General features: G+C 39.6%; 2 protein-coding genes across 5 annotated transcripts in view; one reads left to right on the top strand and one right to left on the bottom strand.

Annotated features, from left to right (window-relative positions):
- Nucleotides 1–3,960: 3,960 nt before the first annotated feature.
- Nucleotides 3,961–13,129, top strand: myoc (myocilin). Its single transcript, XM_066677552.1, has 5 exons — nt 3,961–4,000; nt 5,540–6,440; nt 9,740–9,805; nt 10,221–10,319; nt 11,554–13,129. Exons 2-5 carry the CDS (start codon nt 5,963–5,965, stop codon nt 12,339–12,341), a joined length of 1,431 nt encoding a protein of 476 aa, XP_066533649.1. The 5' UTR covers nt 3,961–4,000; nt 5,540–5,962; the 3' UTR covers nt 12,342–13,129.
- A 194-nt stretch (nt 13,130–13,323) lies between these two features.
- Nucleotides 13,324–16,769, bottom strand: part of prrc2c (proline-rich coiled-coil 2C) — a 29,187-nt gene continuing 25,741 nt past the window's right edge. For all 4 annotated transcript variants that reach the window (XM_066676128.1, XM_066676130.1, XM_066676129.1 and 1 more), the window contains exons 30-34: nt 16,416–16,622; nt 16,117–16,220; nt 15,865–15,991; nt 15,546–15,770; nt 13,324–15,442 (exon numbers count right to left, since the gene is read on the bottom strand). In XM_066676128.1, coding sequence (XP_066532225.1) covers nt 15,188–15,442; nt 15,546–15,770; nt 15,865–15,991; nt 16,117–16,220; nt 16,416–16,622 — 918 coding nt within the window. In that variant the 3' untranslated portion in view covers nt 13,324–15,187. The remainder of the gene's footprint in view (nt 15,443–15,545; nt 15,771–15,864; nt 15,992–16,116; nt 16,221–16,415; nt 16,623–16,769) is intronic.

The following is a 16,769-nucleotide window of genomic DNA, read 5'->3' as shown; positions in this document are numbered from 1 at the left end:
CTGCTTTTATCTGTCCAATAATCCTGACCTCCATCCCCAGCACACATGCACACTTTATATACATACACCCCTTTGTGTTTGTATGCCCTTATTCTCTGCTCTTCTCATTGCTTGTATGTTGTGTGGTGGTCTGCTGTCTAACAGCATCTTATACAATAGCAACTCACTGGAGCAATAGGCAATCAATTTATAGTGATATAGTTTTCAAACGTACAATTCAATTTCACTTATACATTGTCATGCTTAATATTCTGTTTTCATTTTACTACTCTTTGTCTGGTTAACTGTACTGACACTGATATAAATTGGGCCTCTTTCTGGTGCAGCTGGATCTGCTTTAAAAGAAGCAATCTGTCAATGTAAAGGCAAGTCCTATTGATGAGATTGAGGTTTGAATCCCAGTTATGTCATGTATCACTCCATGTGCAGGTGATGAATATCCTACAGAAAGTAATCCTTTAGATTCTCTGTGGGATGCCTAAAGATCAGGGCACTTCAGAACATTGAGTTCTCATGAGAATATTTTTTGCAAAAACCTTGAATAGTAAAAATGATCCAACTTATTCTGAAGAAATAAATAGAATTTATTTGTTACTTTATAAAGTATAGATTTAAATAGTCTTTTAATATTAGGACTCACAACAAAAGTGACCTCTTATAGGTCACTTATATATACAACATGCTAAAATACAATGTGTCTATATATTTGTAAAAAGCCTTTGTAATTATTGAATTCAGCTACTTTGAGGGTACATGCAGCTCATATTCTGTCTACAAATTATGTGAAATGGGACTCTCTGGAGCGTCAGGTTGCACGTGAACTTAAAAGTTATGTATATGTATATGTATGATTATGTATGAACTTAAAAGTGGTATAAAGTTCCCCCAGCAGTGAGCTGTGGAGCCAAATTCTATGGAGCGACAGCATTTCAGTCAGTACCTTTAGAATGAGTTGGGAGTTGTAAATTATCTAACACGCTTACCTAATCACACTCTGAATATAATAAAATCCTCACAATTATGTCATTTAATACACAATGAACATCTAGTTTAAAGCCTTGCAAGAGCAGCAGAAACTGCTGAAAAAGAAATGGTCACAAATATTGGATGTGTAAATGCAATGTCTTTTCCCTCTGTAGTAAACTGATTAATTATTCTGTTAATGATTAAAAAAAAAAAAGTGTTCCTTTTTTAATGAAAACATAACTGAGCCAGAGTGTCTACTGAATAAGTTACTCAACATGTGGCTACTGTACACTTTCTGCACTGTGAATGATACCTAGTCTCTCATAGCTAATGTAACAGGACTTTTCTGGCTTGCTTAGAGGACACAATGTCACAGGAACTGGCTTGGATACAATAATATCTGTTGCAGTGTTTAGTCACACAGCTAATAAATGCTAACTCTCATCACTCCTATAAGTCACGGTTAGTGCTTCCTATTGCTCTGTAGCCAAGCCGCGAGCATGTCTTTGAGCTGTTTTTGGATTGGCCTTTCGACACACACACATCCAGACATCACTGGAAGAATACAGAATTCTGCTGGAGGGTCAGTGTTGAAAGAGATTGATGTCTTGTGCTCTCATGGGACTAATAAAATTGTCAATATTTATTAGTGGGGCATTTAATATGATTTGATGACAACTTAATATTTGTCCAAATGTCTGTAGACACCTGCACATAGAAACATTTGGAATATTTCTGTGAGGACTTGGCTGCATTCAGTCACCAGAGCATTAGTAAAGCCAGATATCGATGCTAAATGTTTAGTTCTAGATCAAAAAATCTATTCCATCTCACCCAAAAGCACTCAACACTGTTCTACTACCCCAAGTTCACTGCAAATATCATTGAGCATGGTGATGACAGGCTCATGTACAGCAGCTTCAGAGTCTCCCTTTTTAAATATAAGCTTTTAAATAGAGATTAATATTATACTAGGTTATTATGTCTAGGGTTCACCTCAAAGTAGCTGAATTTGTGTTGCCACAGACAATTACAGAGTCTGTTCATTGTCACAATAACAGCAGTGGATTTCAATTCTTTTCCAGGTCACAGCTGAGTGAATTTGTAGAATATATGTTAATATATTCAAAAGACATCAATGTGCAAAATTAGAAGACCATCCTTTATTTAGTTTATATCCAATCAAATTTCAATATTAGGAAATATTGCACACAATAAAGGTGCTTCAAAATGTTCTTTGAGAGATGCCATAGAAGGTATGGAGAGATTAGTCATAAAATACTTGATGAATGCGTAAATGTTCATACACAAATTAAACATATGTCACAAATATGTTTCACTCTTTACAAATAAATATACCAATCCGTGTCTCACGGTCTGCAGTTTGTACAAATACAGTTAATTTCATGAATACGTGTGTTTGGTTTTCATAGATATGTCATAATTTTATGTGAGAATAAATGAACTCATTTACATTTACACTGTATGTATTTGTAAAGTGGCGGTGGCTTGTTCGCCTGCTGGCCACATTTGTGAACCAGCCTGCGTTTGCGTGTGGATCGGGTGAAATGCGAAAGGAAAGTCTCAAAATCCAAAAACCCGCGAGAGGAAATGAATGGTTTGATCCACAAACGCAGATTCAACAATATATAATAACACTTTAAATTCGAGACTTTTTCTTTACAAATACAGGAGGTCCTCGGGATACGTTAGTCCCGAGTTACGATGTTTCGTGGTTACGACACATCTCCCATTTACTGTATAAAGCCTTGTTTCGACTTAAGTGGTTTTGCGTCGTAAACGTCGTAACGCGAACTTCGTGTTTGTTGTGCGCGGCGGAAGAATACACGGTTACTCGGCTCGGGACCGAGGAGGATAGGTGTTAGGACAGGTTAAGTGCTTACAGTATGTTATTTACGTACAGTATGTACGTATGTTCCGACTTACACCGAAAATCGTAAGTCGAGGACCCCCTGTATATACTGTAAATTTAAACAAATGAATTTATTTTCGCATATTATTATGATATATCTATGAAAGTCATGTATTCATGAATGTAACTGTATTTGTACAAACTGCAGACTGTGAGACATGGATTGGGAAATGTTTATTTGTAAAGAGTGAAACATGTTTGTGACTTGTGTTTAATTTGTAGATGAACATTTACGCATTTGTAAAGTATTTTGAGACTAATCTCTCTCCATACCTCCTATGGCACCGCTCACAGAATCTTTTGTTGCACTTTTATTTTTAAGAGTCAATACATAAATAATTAATTTACTGCTGTAGCTTTAAAATTTGGTAAATGTCTATCGTGAGTGTATGCACATTTGTAACTACAATGAACAAAAGCACAGAAAAGATTTGATTAATAAAAGTCAAGTTTTTTCTTAATTTATTGTGAACTCTGTGTGGTTAATGCAGATGTTGTTTGAATTTTCTGCTTTTCACATTTCAGATACTCCCAAACACACAGAGGGATGAAGTAGCAAAGGTTCGGCAAGGATTGTGTTCAGCACATTTAAGCTCATGTTATGTTATAAAAAGCAAGAAACTGACCTGCTGCTAAACAGAAAAACATCTGTTGAGTAGACACACAAACATCCTCATGCACACACATAAAGCACAGAACTGACACTAATTAAGTAACATGGATGTGCACATACCTACATATCATCAACATAGTGAAGCATCATCAGCATGTACACATACAATAACTATCCTAGAGCACACAAACAATCACCGCATACGTACATATCGAAGATCAAATAGGGCGTACTCAATGCCTACTTTCTCAAATGTATATCGCCCTCAAGAGTAATTGATTAACATATAGACCCCCATGGTGCCACGTCTGTGTCACTTCTGCCCATGGCAGGTTTTTGAACAAGGTAACTCTATCCATCTTTGCACCCTCTCAGCAGCTCGTGTCTAGTATGTCCTACTGTGAGGCCCCCCACATGATGGAGCACCAGCAGCAAGCTGATAGGGGCATGAAGGCCTACCACACACCAGAATTAGAATCCAGCACAGAGTAAGGCATGAACATACTCTTTGGATGTCACTCTTAAAAACACATGCATATACAGGGACACAATTATACAATGCATGACATATAGGAGATATCAGGCAGCAAGGGAACATATAGTTATTTTAAATGTCTGTTGAAAAGCAGGAAATTAAACAGGACCGTGTTGAGTAACACATGAGCCTAAAGGCACTATGTCCAATGTCAAAAATCAGCTAGAAACCCAGATAATTTTGCTGTGGAGCACTATTTAATATACTTGGGATAAGATTTTGTTTGTTGATTGATAGCTAATCATCCAATATCTGTATCTGGTCTTATCAATGCTTATGACACAATGCCATCAAGTCCTCACAACAGCGTTTCAGCATCTACTGTCAAGCTTCACTAGTAAAGAAAAAGCAGGAGAAACTATGTTTTAATACCCTTCATTTCACAGGATATGTTAGATGAGCAGACATCCACCAACTTTTGGCCTTATACTGCAGTAATAACAAGCCCTAAAATGAGACGAAATTTTGCTCATTCTTAGCCCTATCACTTGTACCTGGAGATTGCCCTGATGAAGAGTTCAGTCAAGTCAAGTCAAGAGAGTTTTATTGTCAATTCTGCATATGTACAGGATTGAAATTACGTTACTCTCCTCTCCAAGATGCAGTAACATTTAAGTATATAAATATATGAAAGTGAACAAACAGAAGACAAGTGCAGGACATACGATACCAGCAGCTTACTGATAGACATACATGAGTCAATGGGACACTGACAGAAGACAATAACAAAAAAAATAAGAGTTTTGCTCCTTCACTAAAATACCTGGTTATGACATTTAGTCATTAATTATAGCAGACTATAATAGATGGGTTTTACTGAGGAGGGCTGTAAACAGGGTTATTTGGACTGATTTTGACTGATGAAGTATTCAGAATTTTTTTTAACTTTTTAACAACTGGTAATTCTGGTAAGTTACCATGGGAAAGTTCTAAGTATAACTTCAGAAAAGTTTAACGAAGTGATATGCATCATTAAACCATTGGTAGACTGGCAGAAAAAGCCTGGATAACGTCTCATACCAGACTGTAGTAAATGTACTGGTATCTGGGGCTGTTTTCTTTATAATCATGCTGCTGAACTGAGATCATTAACTCAGTGTACAAATGTATTTTGGATGCAAACCTGCATAAAAAAACACTCCAACAATAATGTGAACTTGACCAGTCACACAAAATTATTCTTGAAATGGTTACATTAAAATAAATGCCACTTGGTTTGTTATTTACTTTTTTAAAACTCTTACTATATTTTTTAAGCATTCAGTGACATCAATACTTCATACAGTGAACTATTAAACAAACACCCCAGAGTATTTAGTCATCTCTCTGTCACTTTCCACATTGTATAACACGCCTATGTCCACGTGCTTAGAGAAACTATTTGGAAAAAAGGGGAAAGAAATGATGGAATATTTTTGTTGTTGGAGGTAGTCACTCCCTCCCTTTCTCTCTCTTTCTCCTCCCACCTCCCTACCTTCTCTTCTCTATTCAGACTGTATAAATAACTCCTGCTTGGGGTCCCCAGGCTCAGAGAAACTGCATCCAGACCTGAGAGCACACACCGAAAAGGGATCAACAACTATCAATCACCAAAAAGACCAGACTCTGCATTAACCTGACACCTGCTTGAGAAAACTCACCAGGGAAAGGCAAGAACAAGACCGAAGCAGCCAGAGAGATAAAAGAGACTAAGCAGACACCAAGGGTCACTGGCAGTGAGGCAGCTCTTCATCAGTCTGTCTCTCATTTCGGCTGGGAAGGGTAGAATAAGGAACAGATTAGTAACAGTGTTGCTTAGGACAAGATCAGAAAGAATAAGCAGGGAGGATAAGAGTTGACAAGTCATCTGCTGGAGCATCCTTGAATAACAGAAGCAAAAAAGAGGAAGACCCCTATTTGTGTGCTTCAGCTGTTTATGATCAGCTCCACCATGTGGACCCTGACCATAGTTTGGATCTCCAGTCTGCTCATGAGCACCCAGGCTCAGGCCACCGCCAGCCTTTTGAGAGGGAATGATCGCAGTGGTCGTTGCCAGTACAGCTTCACTGTGGCTAGCCCAACGGAGGCCAGTTGCCCCTCAGTAGGCTCGGGACCAGAGATGGAATCCCTGAAATCCAGACTGGGGGTGCTGGAGGTTCTGGTAGCCCGTTTGGCTGGAGGGGAAGCACAACGCACAGTTGCTGGGACAGGACTCCAGGAAGCCTACAACCAGGCAATGGGAGAGAAAGCTCAACTTCAACAGGATAAGGACAGGTTGTCTCAGCAGGTGGCTGATCTCCAAAAGAGAGTGGCCGAGCTTCAGAAGGAGGCTGAGAGGCTGAGGAGCAGACCCTGCCAACAGCCACCTCCTCCCACTATACCACAGCACGACACTGGACTCCGACCTGCAGCTGGTGAGTACCTTCCATCTGTGAGTTATTGCAGGTCCCAGATTCTTATCCTGCACATTTTAAGTATTCTTGATCCCAACATTGGCCCTGTTATTGCTGTAGCCCAGTTCCCAGTATACCTCTAAAATATATTCAGTGTTTCTACTGGCTTAGGTGAAATGTTTTAACTAAAACTAGAACTAGGCCTGTTTGAGCAGATGGTGATAAAATTTGCATTGGTGTTTGCAGGTGATCATGAAGACATTATTTATTTGTAGGCATGAATGTGATCTGTGTTTACTTGTAATTGTCCTTTAAACTTGTGTCCTACGATCAATGAGCAAAGGACCAGTGTGTTTGCAGGGCATCCAATCAAAATGTGTTTTTGCAACACATTGATCAGGTCTGTTATCTTTACTAGGAATGAAAACACACTGCACTGAGGGCACGCATTCAGAGAATAGCTGAATAAAGAGTGGTTTGATGTAAATTTGCATGATGACAAAACAACTAACATAATTTGAAAAGCAGAAAAACAGTCTAGTAAACAGTTCCAGTGAAAAAATTCACATCCCTTCCAACCCTGATATAGAATGTTCCAGTTTGTTCACTATGGGTTGCTGGTAAAGTGAATAATGTACCCCTGAGAATACAGTCACATGTGACTGGTTGCATTAGTCACACATAGAGGTGGGTCCAGCAGTCACAGAGTGGTCCTTGTTAATAATCCTGCAACAACATGAATGGGATAAAGTTTCAGCTAAGAAATCCAGTCCATTAACTTTATAAAATAGAAAGAGAGCACCGTGTGAAAGAATTGCACTTTATTTACTCCATCAGTTCAACAGATAAAAACACAAAAATGACATAGATATAATAATAAATTAAAGTTACAATGTTAAAAGATCAATAAAGGTTAAGATGCCAGCGGAAATGTTGCAAAGAGCCCCCCATAGTCCCACACACTTTCATATTCACTGTCCATATTCCTTACTGGGTCATAAAAAAACATCCATCTTCATCCTCACACGCACCAACATTTTAAAAACCAAAGCCACACAGTTCAGACCAGAGTCCGGTGTCCTCTTTCTGCTAATATAAATAGCAATTTCAGCTTGAATTTTAGCCAAAATAAATCAAATAAAGCCTATTTGTTCACACTTTACACTTATAAAACTAAATGGACACCAGGGGGTCACTGCAGTGTTTACAATGGGCACAAAAGCATTCATAGCAAAAACACCTTGTAAAATATGCCACTGTCTGTTCCTAGCTGATTTTGAGAGAGAGAGAGAGAGAGAGAGAGAGAATGCCAGTGTGAGAGGTTTAGGGTCACTAAATCTTCTCAAGTCATTTTAAACTCTACACTTCAAAATTGCATGGGTGCTTAGACCAACAGGGTTTGAAACTCTCCTGTTACTTAAAAGTTTTGTAGTGAAAGCTTACTTTAATCTGATGTATTTTAACACATCCTCAAAATGCTGTAAAAATATATGGCCTTCCACCTGGAGCAGAGGAGGAACTCAGATAGCAGCCTCCTGCACAAACCTCTCTCTTATTTTCTCCTTGTGCTCCTTTTGTCCACATTCACCATTTGTTCTGCTCCTAATGTTGACACCTGACCTCCAAGTGCCTTGGCCAGCAGTGTCCGGAATGCACACACACACACACACACACACACACACATAGCCATGAGGAGAATAGATCAAGGAGCATGGTCCAAAAGGATCCAAAATGTGAATGGAGTGAAACCAGGGGGAGAAAAGTTGCAGTATTTTCAGGGGAATCTGTTTGTGTTGTTTTACTCATGAATATTGCAGGAGAAAAAGAGCCTCTGTGCCTTCATAGTACACAGAACACAGAAAAAAAATTATTTATGTGCAAACATATACAAAATCATACATGTATACTGTATCCTAAACATCTGCAGTCTTGACAGGACTCTACAGGCAGGATATAACAGGAATAACAATGCTAGTCAATGTCACAATGCATCAATCTCCGGACATGAACAACTGATTAATCTGCATTCATTAAAGCTGGGAATTAGACCTGTCTCATTAAAGCTGCGAGTAGGAGCCAAAGCGGTAAAGTAGCAGAACAATGGCTCCAGAAATTCATCTTGCCAGTCATAATAAACTTACAGTCAATCAGGTGTAAATGTTTTTTTTTTTTTTTTTTTTGCACAAATGTAGTCTCCGCTAACCCTGAAAAGTTCTGTTTATACTACTTTGGAATCTGTCAAGCAACATATGGCCCAGGCAAACAAAACAAACCTCAAAAACATTGTGTTAACCTTTGAAGATTGCTGGGCTAGCATCTATGTGCAAATGAATGCATTAGTAAATGACTGGTCAGATTTACAGCTGAACTTGTATTGAACTCATCTGAACGATTGCTACTTTCAATGCAATTTATGGCTACAATACAAGTTTAAAATAAAGTTTACCTGAACTAAACTCAGGGTGGTACAGTGGTGCAGTAGGCCAGGGACCTGGAGGTTGTGGGTTCAAGTCCAGCTCCAGGTGACTGTCTGTGAGGAGTTTTGTGTGGGTTTCCTCCGGGTGCTCCGGTTTCCTCCCACAGTCCAAAAACACACGTTGGTAGGTGGATTGGCGACACAGGTGTCCATAGGTGTGAGTGTGTCTATGTTGCCCTATGAAGGACTGGCGCCCCCTCCAGGGTGTATTCCCGCCTTGCGCCCAAAGATTCCATGTAGGCTCCGAACCCACCGCGACCCTGAACTGGATAAGCGGTTACAGACAATAAATGAATAAATGAACTAAACTCACTTATTTGTAAATAGTTTTTTGTACATCCTCAATTGAAACAAACTGAGATGGCAGCACGGTGGCACAGCAGATAGTGTCGTTGTCACACAGCTCCAGGGTCCTGGGGTGCGCCGGGTGACTGTGAGGAGTTGTGGACTGCCTCCCTGTGTCCGTGTGGGTTTCCTCCAGACAATGGTTCTTAATGCAGTGCCTTCTGAGGGATCATAGATCACATTTTTGCTCCTCAAGAACTTTCCTGCATGCTGCTTTCATAAGAAGTCATGATCACATTATTACTTTTTTAACTTGAGGCCCTAAATGTTGAAAAACAGTGTGATTAAACTCCATTCAACTTCCTTGATGAACTTCCTAAAAGATTTGAGAGAAACAGCTCATCATTGTTTTTCAGTCACCTCATGTGGGATGCAGTGTGCTAGTTACTGTCTGGAGTATTCTAGTCTCTCCTTGGTAGGCTGCATATGACAGACAATGAAGTTCAGTTAACTTTAAATTTTAGCCATCTGGAACTTCAACTTCCTTTCTCTTGTTTAGGCCCTGCCCCTTCTCATATGGTTTCCAGGCCAAGCAGGACACAAGGAGACACAAGCAGCCTCAGAGGTGAATTCCATCTAACAAACAAACAAACAAACACACAAACACACCTAACAAGATAAGCCACCATTTTGATTATTAAAAAAGGTGTGATAAAGAGGATAAATTAATGAGCTGTGCAAGTTTATACAAAAATATTAAGCAACAGGCGATTACAACGTAAAATAGGAACTGCTCACTTTAGACATTAATGCTAACTTTTACATTTTGTCTCAGATCAACAAAAAGCATATGGACCTTTCCTTAGACAGTTTGTCTTGGATTGTTGAAAATCATAGACCATATATATACACCACATCTCATTTTCAATGTGGAAGAAACTGCTGCATCTGGCTTCCACCTTTTGAATAAATGCAGAACTTTCTTTTATTTATTTATTTATTTAGTTTGCAATTTTTTTTTGCTCTCTGCCCTTACCTAGACCCTTCTTGGCAATATGGGGGCCCAGGATACCAGGAGCTGAAGGCTGAAGTGGCTGAGGTTCCCGCCTTAACCCCAGGTTTGACTGAAGTTACTACAGGTAATGCTAATTATACACTGCAGTCTTTACACAAACTGTAATACACACACAGAGAGAGAGAGAGAGAGAGAGAGAGAGAGAGAGATTAAAAACAATATAACAGAGAGAAGATGAAAGTGCTAAACAAATCTGAAATTGTAATCCATCAGAGAGATAACCTTGGGGACATTGTTTGCCAAGAAATTGGACTAAAAAAAAAAGTGCTTTACAATAGATATTTTAAACCTGTAACCAACATCATCAGCTTTTCCTTGTAAAATGTTTTTTTTTTTTTTTTTTAAACATTTCTGTTTATTACTATTATACCTTTTTTCCATTTATATGAAGAAGGTCATGACATTATGCATCTATATAGTGGATATGTGCTGAAGGAATATTAAATAACGACAACAAAATATCTAAACATTTCACACTATATGAATATTTTTAGTCTTACCAATTGAGATGCACTATTTGAGATGCAAGTTGATGGCGCACAGTCTCTGCTGACAGCACAAAAGCAAATACAGCTATTTTTACCAGAGGGCCTGGACCCTAAACAGTCCGGCTTATAAAAGGACTTGGATATTTTTGGTAAGGCACTAAAAAGGTAACATCAAGGATCATTTGATAAGACCTCGATGCAAAACAAACTCATGGGTTTTCCCCCTCAAGTCCTTGTGCATCCTGCCAAAGAACTTTTGCTCATAGCTACCAGTTATCTGTTTCAGAATATTTTAGGAAAGGAACAGAATAGCCCTGATCACTTGCAATAGAAAGAATGCCAGAATGACCTGCTGTCTCTCCAGTGAATGTATCTCAGTTAATTATACCTCTGTACTAACATCTTTTAGTCTTGTGTTAGTATACCCACACACATTTCTTAGAATAAACAAGTTTCAGACAAGACTTAGATCTATTGAATTCTTCACCTTTATAAAGATGCACCTGTTGTGGACACAGGTATTCAGTTGGGCATGTACAGCTTGTATAATCTCCACAGAAAACAAAAGGAAATGGAATGCTCTGTAGAAACTGCACATAATGGAGTTTCCACATTCTAAATGCAAAATGTAGACTAGAAGGGTCTAGAAAAGCACAAGTCTTTGAGCTCTGGAGTAGTGGAACTGCATTCTGCGGGGAGGCCGGGCCCTTTCAGTACCTCTGAGAAGTTTCATTTATGATGTTCTGAAATTGATCAAACGATCATTTTCTTCAGATGACTCTTCCTCAATCTCCCTGTGGTCTCTAACAGGCTGTGGTGAGCTGCTGTATGTGGGCGAGCCAGTGACACATCGTAAAGCAGACAGCATTGCTGGTAAGTACGGTGTGTGGATGCAGGATTCAGAACCTGTGGCACCATATGGCCCAGGAATGGTGTGGCGGATCGATTCAGTAGGTTCTGAGGTGCGGCAGCTCTTTGGCTATGAAGACATGGAGCAACTGTCCAGAGGCTTCCCTACCAAAGTTCTACTCTTGCCCGAAGCCGTGGAGAGCACAGGGGCCACAATGTATCGCGGCTCACTCTACTACCAGCGGCGCCGGAGCCGCACTCTCATACGCTATGACCTGGCCTCAGAGAGCGTGGCTGCCCGCAGGGACCTACCCCATGCGGGATTCCATGGGCAGTTTCCCTACTCTTGGGGTGGCTACACTGACATTGACTTTGCCGTAGATGAGGAGGGACTGTGGGTCATCTACAGCACTAACAAAGCTAAGGGAGCCATTGTGGTTTCCCAGCTGGACCCCCACAGTCTGGAAGTAAAGAGAAGCTGGGAGACTAACATCCGGAAAACCACAGTGGCCAATGCCTTTTTAATCTGTGGAAGGCTGTACACTGTGGCCAGCTATACCTCCCCCAACACCACAGTCAACTACAGCTTTGACACAGCCACCAGTCAAAGCAAAGCCATTTCAGTGCCCTTCAAGAACCGGCACCGCTACAACAGCATGATCGACTACAACCCAACTCAGAGGAAGCTTTTTGCCTGGGACAACTTCCACATGGTGTCGTATGACATTCGACTGGGGAAGAAACAGTAAATCTGTGTAATAAATACAACTGCGAGCTATCATAAGATGGGGAAGCGTATCACAGACTGCAAAACTGATCACGTTGCTTTGTGATTATTCACAAACTACAGTTTAAAAGAAAAGAATGATCATATCTAAGAATTCCATAATCAAGAACAAACACAGCCATATACACAAGCAAGGTCAACTCGTTTTCCCCAGTCATTAAAAAAACAAACAAAAACACAAGAACTGCATAAATATCAGGGAACTTCTAGACTCACCACACTTCACTCACCTATGCAGTCAAGCCTTAAAAGGCGTATGCCAGGATTTATGATTTGGCTTCTTCATTACTAAGCTACAAATGTAGCTAGAGAAATTCAGTCAACCACTTACAGCTGCTCTGGTCTCCAACTGTATGTGGTTGCACAATGTTCCTATCAACTTTTAATATTAATATTCCATAATGGACAATCTACACATTTTTGTGGTTGACATTGTATATGCATTATAACTTGCAAAAGATTATTTTTTATAGGTTGATTTTATGTATTCTTTTCTTTGCAGTGGCATGGCCCACTTAATGTGTTAATAGAGATTATTTTTCTACCTTTGCTTGTCTGAGATGTGTTTGTGTACAGCACTGAAAAGTTGTGGAATGGAAGGGTCTTTCAGCTACGAACATTAAACTGGATTAAATCTCTTTCAATATTTAAGATATACATAACATTTTACATGTAATTTATTTCTATTTTACATGTATAAGTATCAATTTCTGCTCAGTGAATACAGTATTGTTCTCAGATTGTGGTTATTCAGAGATTCTATACAATTTACAATAAATAAAGATTATTGAACAATGGAAGAACTCTGCACTTTTTTTTGGGGGGGGGGGGGGTGCTTATCACATTATTACCGAAATATACTGAAATATATATTTGAATATACAATTTATAGGTTTTATATTAATACAAAAAACACTCACTGCTGAATATCATTTTTAACAGCATATTATTTTATTAGTTTCTGTAACCAAACCAAGAGAATGTAAATAAGACCTTACATATTTTATTACAGCGATTTTACCCCTGTACAAGTAAAACAAAAAACAAAGAGGAAAAAAAAAAGAAAAAAAATCATTCCTCTCTCCACTCCTTCCTCTCCTGTTAAGTTTCTTCTTTGAGAGGGCCACACAAACACCTGTATATCTATAGCCCTCTCCCTTGCCAGAGCAATCTGGGAGGAATGGACTGGAGAGGGTAAAGGCCTAGTTGAATGAGGCCTGTGGTCATCACAACAGAAAAGTCCTTTTTGCTTCTGAACTAGAGTTCATTCTTTTTTTTCCATCCTTTCATGCTCTTCATTAGAGGCTGACTCATACTACAATGTTTTGTCTTCGTTTAAATTTTTATTATTAAAATAAAACAGTGCCGCTCAACTCAACCCAGACCCTACCTGACCTCCCTGTGCTGCAACTGGCTGTCAGAGAGATCAGGGTCCCGCCCTATGGCATTGTCAGCAGCACGGCTGGGAGAGTTGAGGCAAGGAGAATGAAAGACTAACGAAGTTTGAGTTGGCTGGGAAAGAAAGTGAAGCATTTGGAACTCCTCCACTTGTACGCAAATCAGTGAAGGGGAAGTTCTTGAAATAATAAGACGTCAGTCATAAGACTCGTCTAGTAAACAATTTTTTTTTTAAATAAAAAGAATGGGGAAAAACTATTTAAAAATAAAAGTAATGTACTATCTGTGGACCAAGCAGAGCTGTGAGCTATTATCAGACAACCTGTGTGTAGAAGGAAGTGGCTTTTTTTTTTTTTTTTATTTTTTTTATTTTTTTTTTAATAATGCCTAACCTTTGGCTAATAATTGAAAGTAGAGGTTTCAAATACATACATGCTCCCACTATCAACAACCATCACAATTTAAAAAAAAAAAAAAAAAAAAAAAAAAAAAAACCTACAGAGAAGGCAGGAAGGCTCACAGTGGAGACTGCAATCAACAAATCCATCCGTATTCAATCAATACTGTGTCTCTAACAGCACATTTCTCTTAGGGAGATCAAAAGCGCAAAAGACCAGAAGCATGTGAGAGTTATCAACTGATTTGTTTTGGCATACCACTTGTTCAAAAGTGATTTCACCACAGTGAGAAGGAATAAGTGAGCAGTGACCCTGCACAGATTGTGCACTCACAAATTAGGTGATGTGGGTAGTGCATGTTTTCTTCATGTCTTATACACCAAAACCTGAACAGCAAAAATTGAGCTTGAATAATAAAGCCAGACATTGCTCAAAACCTATTAAACATATTTGTTCCTTGAACTTTAAAACACAAAAAGAGGGGAGAGATAATTCTTCAGCAGAAATAACAGCGCCTCTAACAAATGCATCCTTTCTTAAAGAGGGGCGCCGTGGGGTGGACAATGTGGGGGGAGAGAAAAAAAAAAAAAAAAAAATCAAATTGCACACTCAGCAGCAAATTTAATTCTCCTGTTGCTTTGTATTTGTCCTGTACCCTACTCTGTGTACAGTGATTGATTTTCTCACTTCTGTTTATTTAAAAGGGGGGAAAACAAACAAAAACAAACAAACAAAAAAAAAAAACGCGCATCCATGCTAAAGGTGCCAACATACAAAAGACCCCTCATTCATAGTCAGAAGAGTACAGTGGGGAATCTGGAAAAATGTAGCAGGATGGGGGTATGATAAAGGCAGCATAGTACCTCTTAATCAGTATGCTATTGTTCATTTTGTATACACATACGTCTCTCCACAACCCAACTGTCCTGCTCTCCAGCAAGGCTGTATGCGTTATAGCAGATCTCTGTTAAGTCTCTCTATCTGTTTTCTGTCTTCTTGTAATTGGATGCCTTTACTTGCTCTCCTCTGGTTTGATGGCCTGGGGCTTGATTGGGCCGGTACGAATAGGCTTGGTTGTAGTGAGTGGTGCTGATTTGTCAGACTCAGCACGGTCAGGTGGAGCCCCCTGGTGGTTAGGAGCGACACTGTCAATAGGCTTGACCGCTGCGTCCATACGAGCCTTAGAAGCTGAAGCCTTTAATTGCTGCTGCTGCTGCTCAGAGAAAAACTTATGAGTGGATTGTAGTACCTCTGCTCTTTGCTTTGCCTAGAAGAGAAAAATTAAGAATAAAAAAAAATTCAAATCGTAAAGAAATATTTAATATATCCCTAATAAGTGAGTAACTTTTCCCATAGTTTTGCATTTATACCTTAAGGTCCTGCTCAGCTTTGAGAGCAGCCTGTGTGCCACGAGGTGCTAGAGGAGGCCCAGAGGGGACACGGGGTGGATGCTGGGGCCTGGGATGAGGCATCAGCCCCCCACTCATGTTGGGAGACATAGGGGGACCCATTGGAGTACGCTGCACTCCTCCAGGAAAAGAGTTGGCATGTGGGGGGCGTACCAGTGGTGACACCATGTTAGGCTGAGACAACATCTGAGGAAAACGAAAATGATAATGGCTATATTTAACATTTGTACTCATGCAGATAAAGACAACAAGTATATCATGAGTATTTTTAGCTGTTCACCTGTGGGTTGAACTGTCCAGGGAAGTGCTGTGGGATACGCATGCCTTGTGATCCAGATTGAAACTGTTTGGGATAGAGCATGCTGTTCATCTTACTTGACTGACTGCTAGGGCTTGTTGAGCTTGCCCTAAAGGGAGGAGGGGAAATTTTTTTTTTTAAAAAATACAGATTTTAAAAATGCTGCTAATACACATTGCATGGGAAAAAAGACGACATCTTGGATATATCCAGATGAAATAAATCTGACCATACCTATAAGGACTTGAGGTTGGAGTAGTGCTCCTTGCACTGATTGGAGGAGTTCCAGGTTTAACATCCATTCCACTTCCAAAAAGCTTCAGGTCCATCTCGCACATCTATCACATACAGAGATTACTCTCACTGAACATTAAAGGCTTCACATATATTGACAAAAAAATAAAACTTTTTAGATGCATTAGATTAACACAATAACAGTCAGAATTTTACGAATATCAGTCACAATTTCCATAAAAATAAAAGTGCATTTACAAATGCTGAGAACAAATTAATGTATGAGAAGTTGCGTGTACCTTGCTAGAAGGCTGAATCATGCTGTGTGTATTCTGGCCGATAAGGCCACGGTAAGGCTGGCTGGCTGGGGGTTGGCGGTTCAGGTTTGGTGGTTGGGCCTGTGGTGGAGTTGGGGGAAGGGACTGTGGCAAGGCCAGCAGTGGCTGACCCCCACCAGAACCAAAGCTTTGCAATGACAGCTGTGAGCCTGGCATAGGAACAGTAACCTGGAGAAAGATGTAACAGTAAACTGATTAATTTAAACTTCATTATGTAAGGATGGTAAATTTGGGAAACTTGCAATCTTTCTGGTAGTAATATGGAATTGCATGAAATATGCGGAAGAGCATTTCATAACCTTAGTCTTCAATGTT

Source organism: Hoplias malabaricus, chromosome 7 (genome assembly GCF_029633855.1).
Source record: "Hoplias malabaricus isolate fHopMal1 chromosome 7, fHopMal1.hap1, whole genome shotgun sequence".
Taxonomy (NCBI): domain Eukaryota; kingdom Metazoa; phylum Chordata; class Actinopteri; order Characiformes; family Erythrinidae; genus Hoplias; species Hoplias malabaricus.
The sequence above is the reverse complement of the archived record's forward strand: the minus strand, read 5'-3'. Positions and strand labels throughout refer to the sequence as shown.

Bases quoted from the DNA above. Each gene is read 5' to 3' on its own strand.
- myoc (XM_066677552.1), top strand. From the start codon at position 5,963: ATGATCAGCTCCACCATGTGGACCCTGACCATAGTTTGGATCTCCAGT. The intron at 9,806-10,220 runs GTGAATTCCATC...GCCCTTACCTAG, and splicing joins AGACACAAGCAGCCTCAGAG to ACCCTTCTTGGCAATATGGG. The intron at 10,320-11,553 runs GTAATGCTAATT...GGTCTCTAACAG, and splicing joins TTTGACTGAAGTTACTACAG to GCTGTGGTGAGCTGCTGTAT.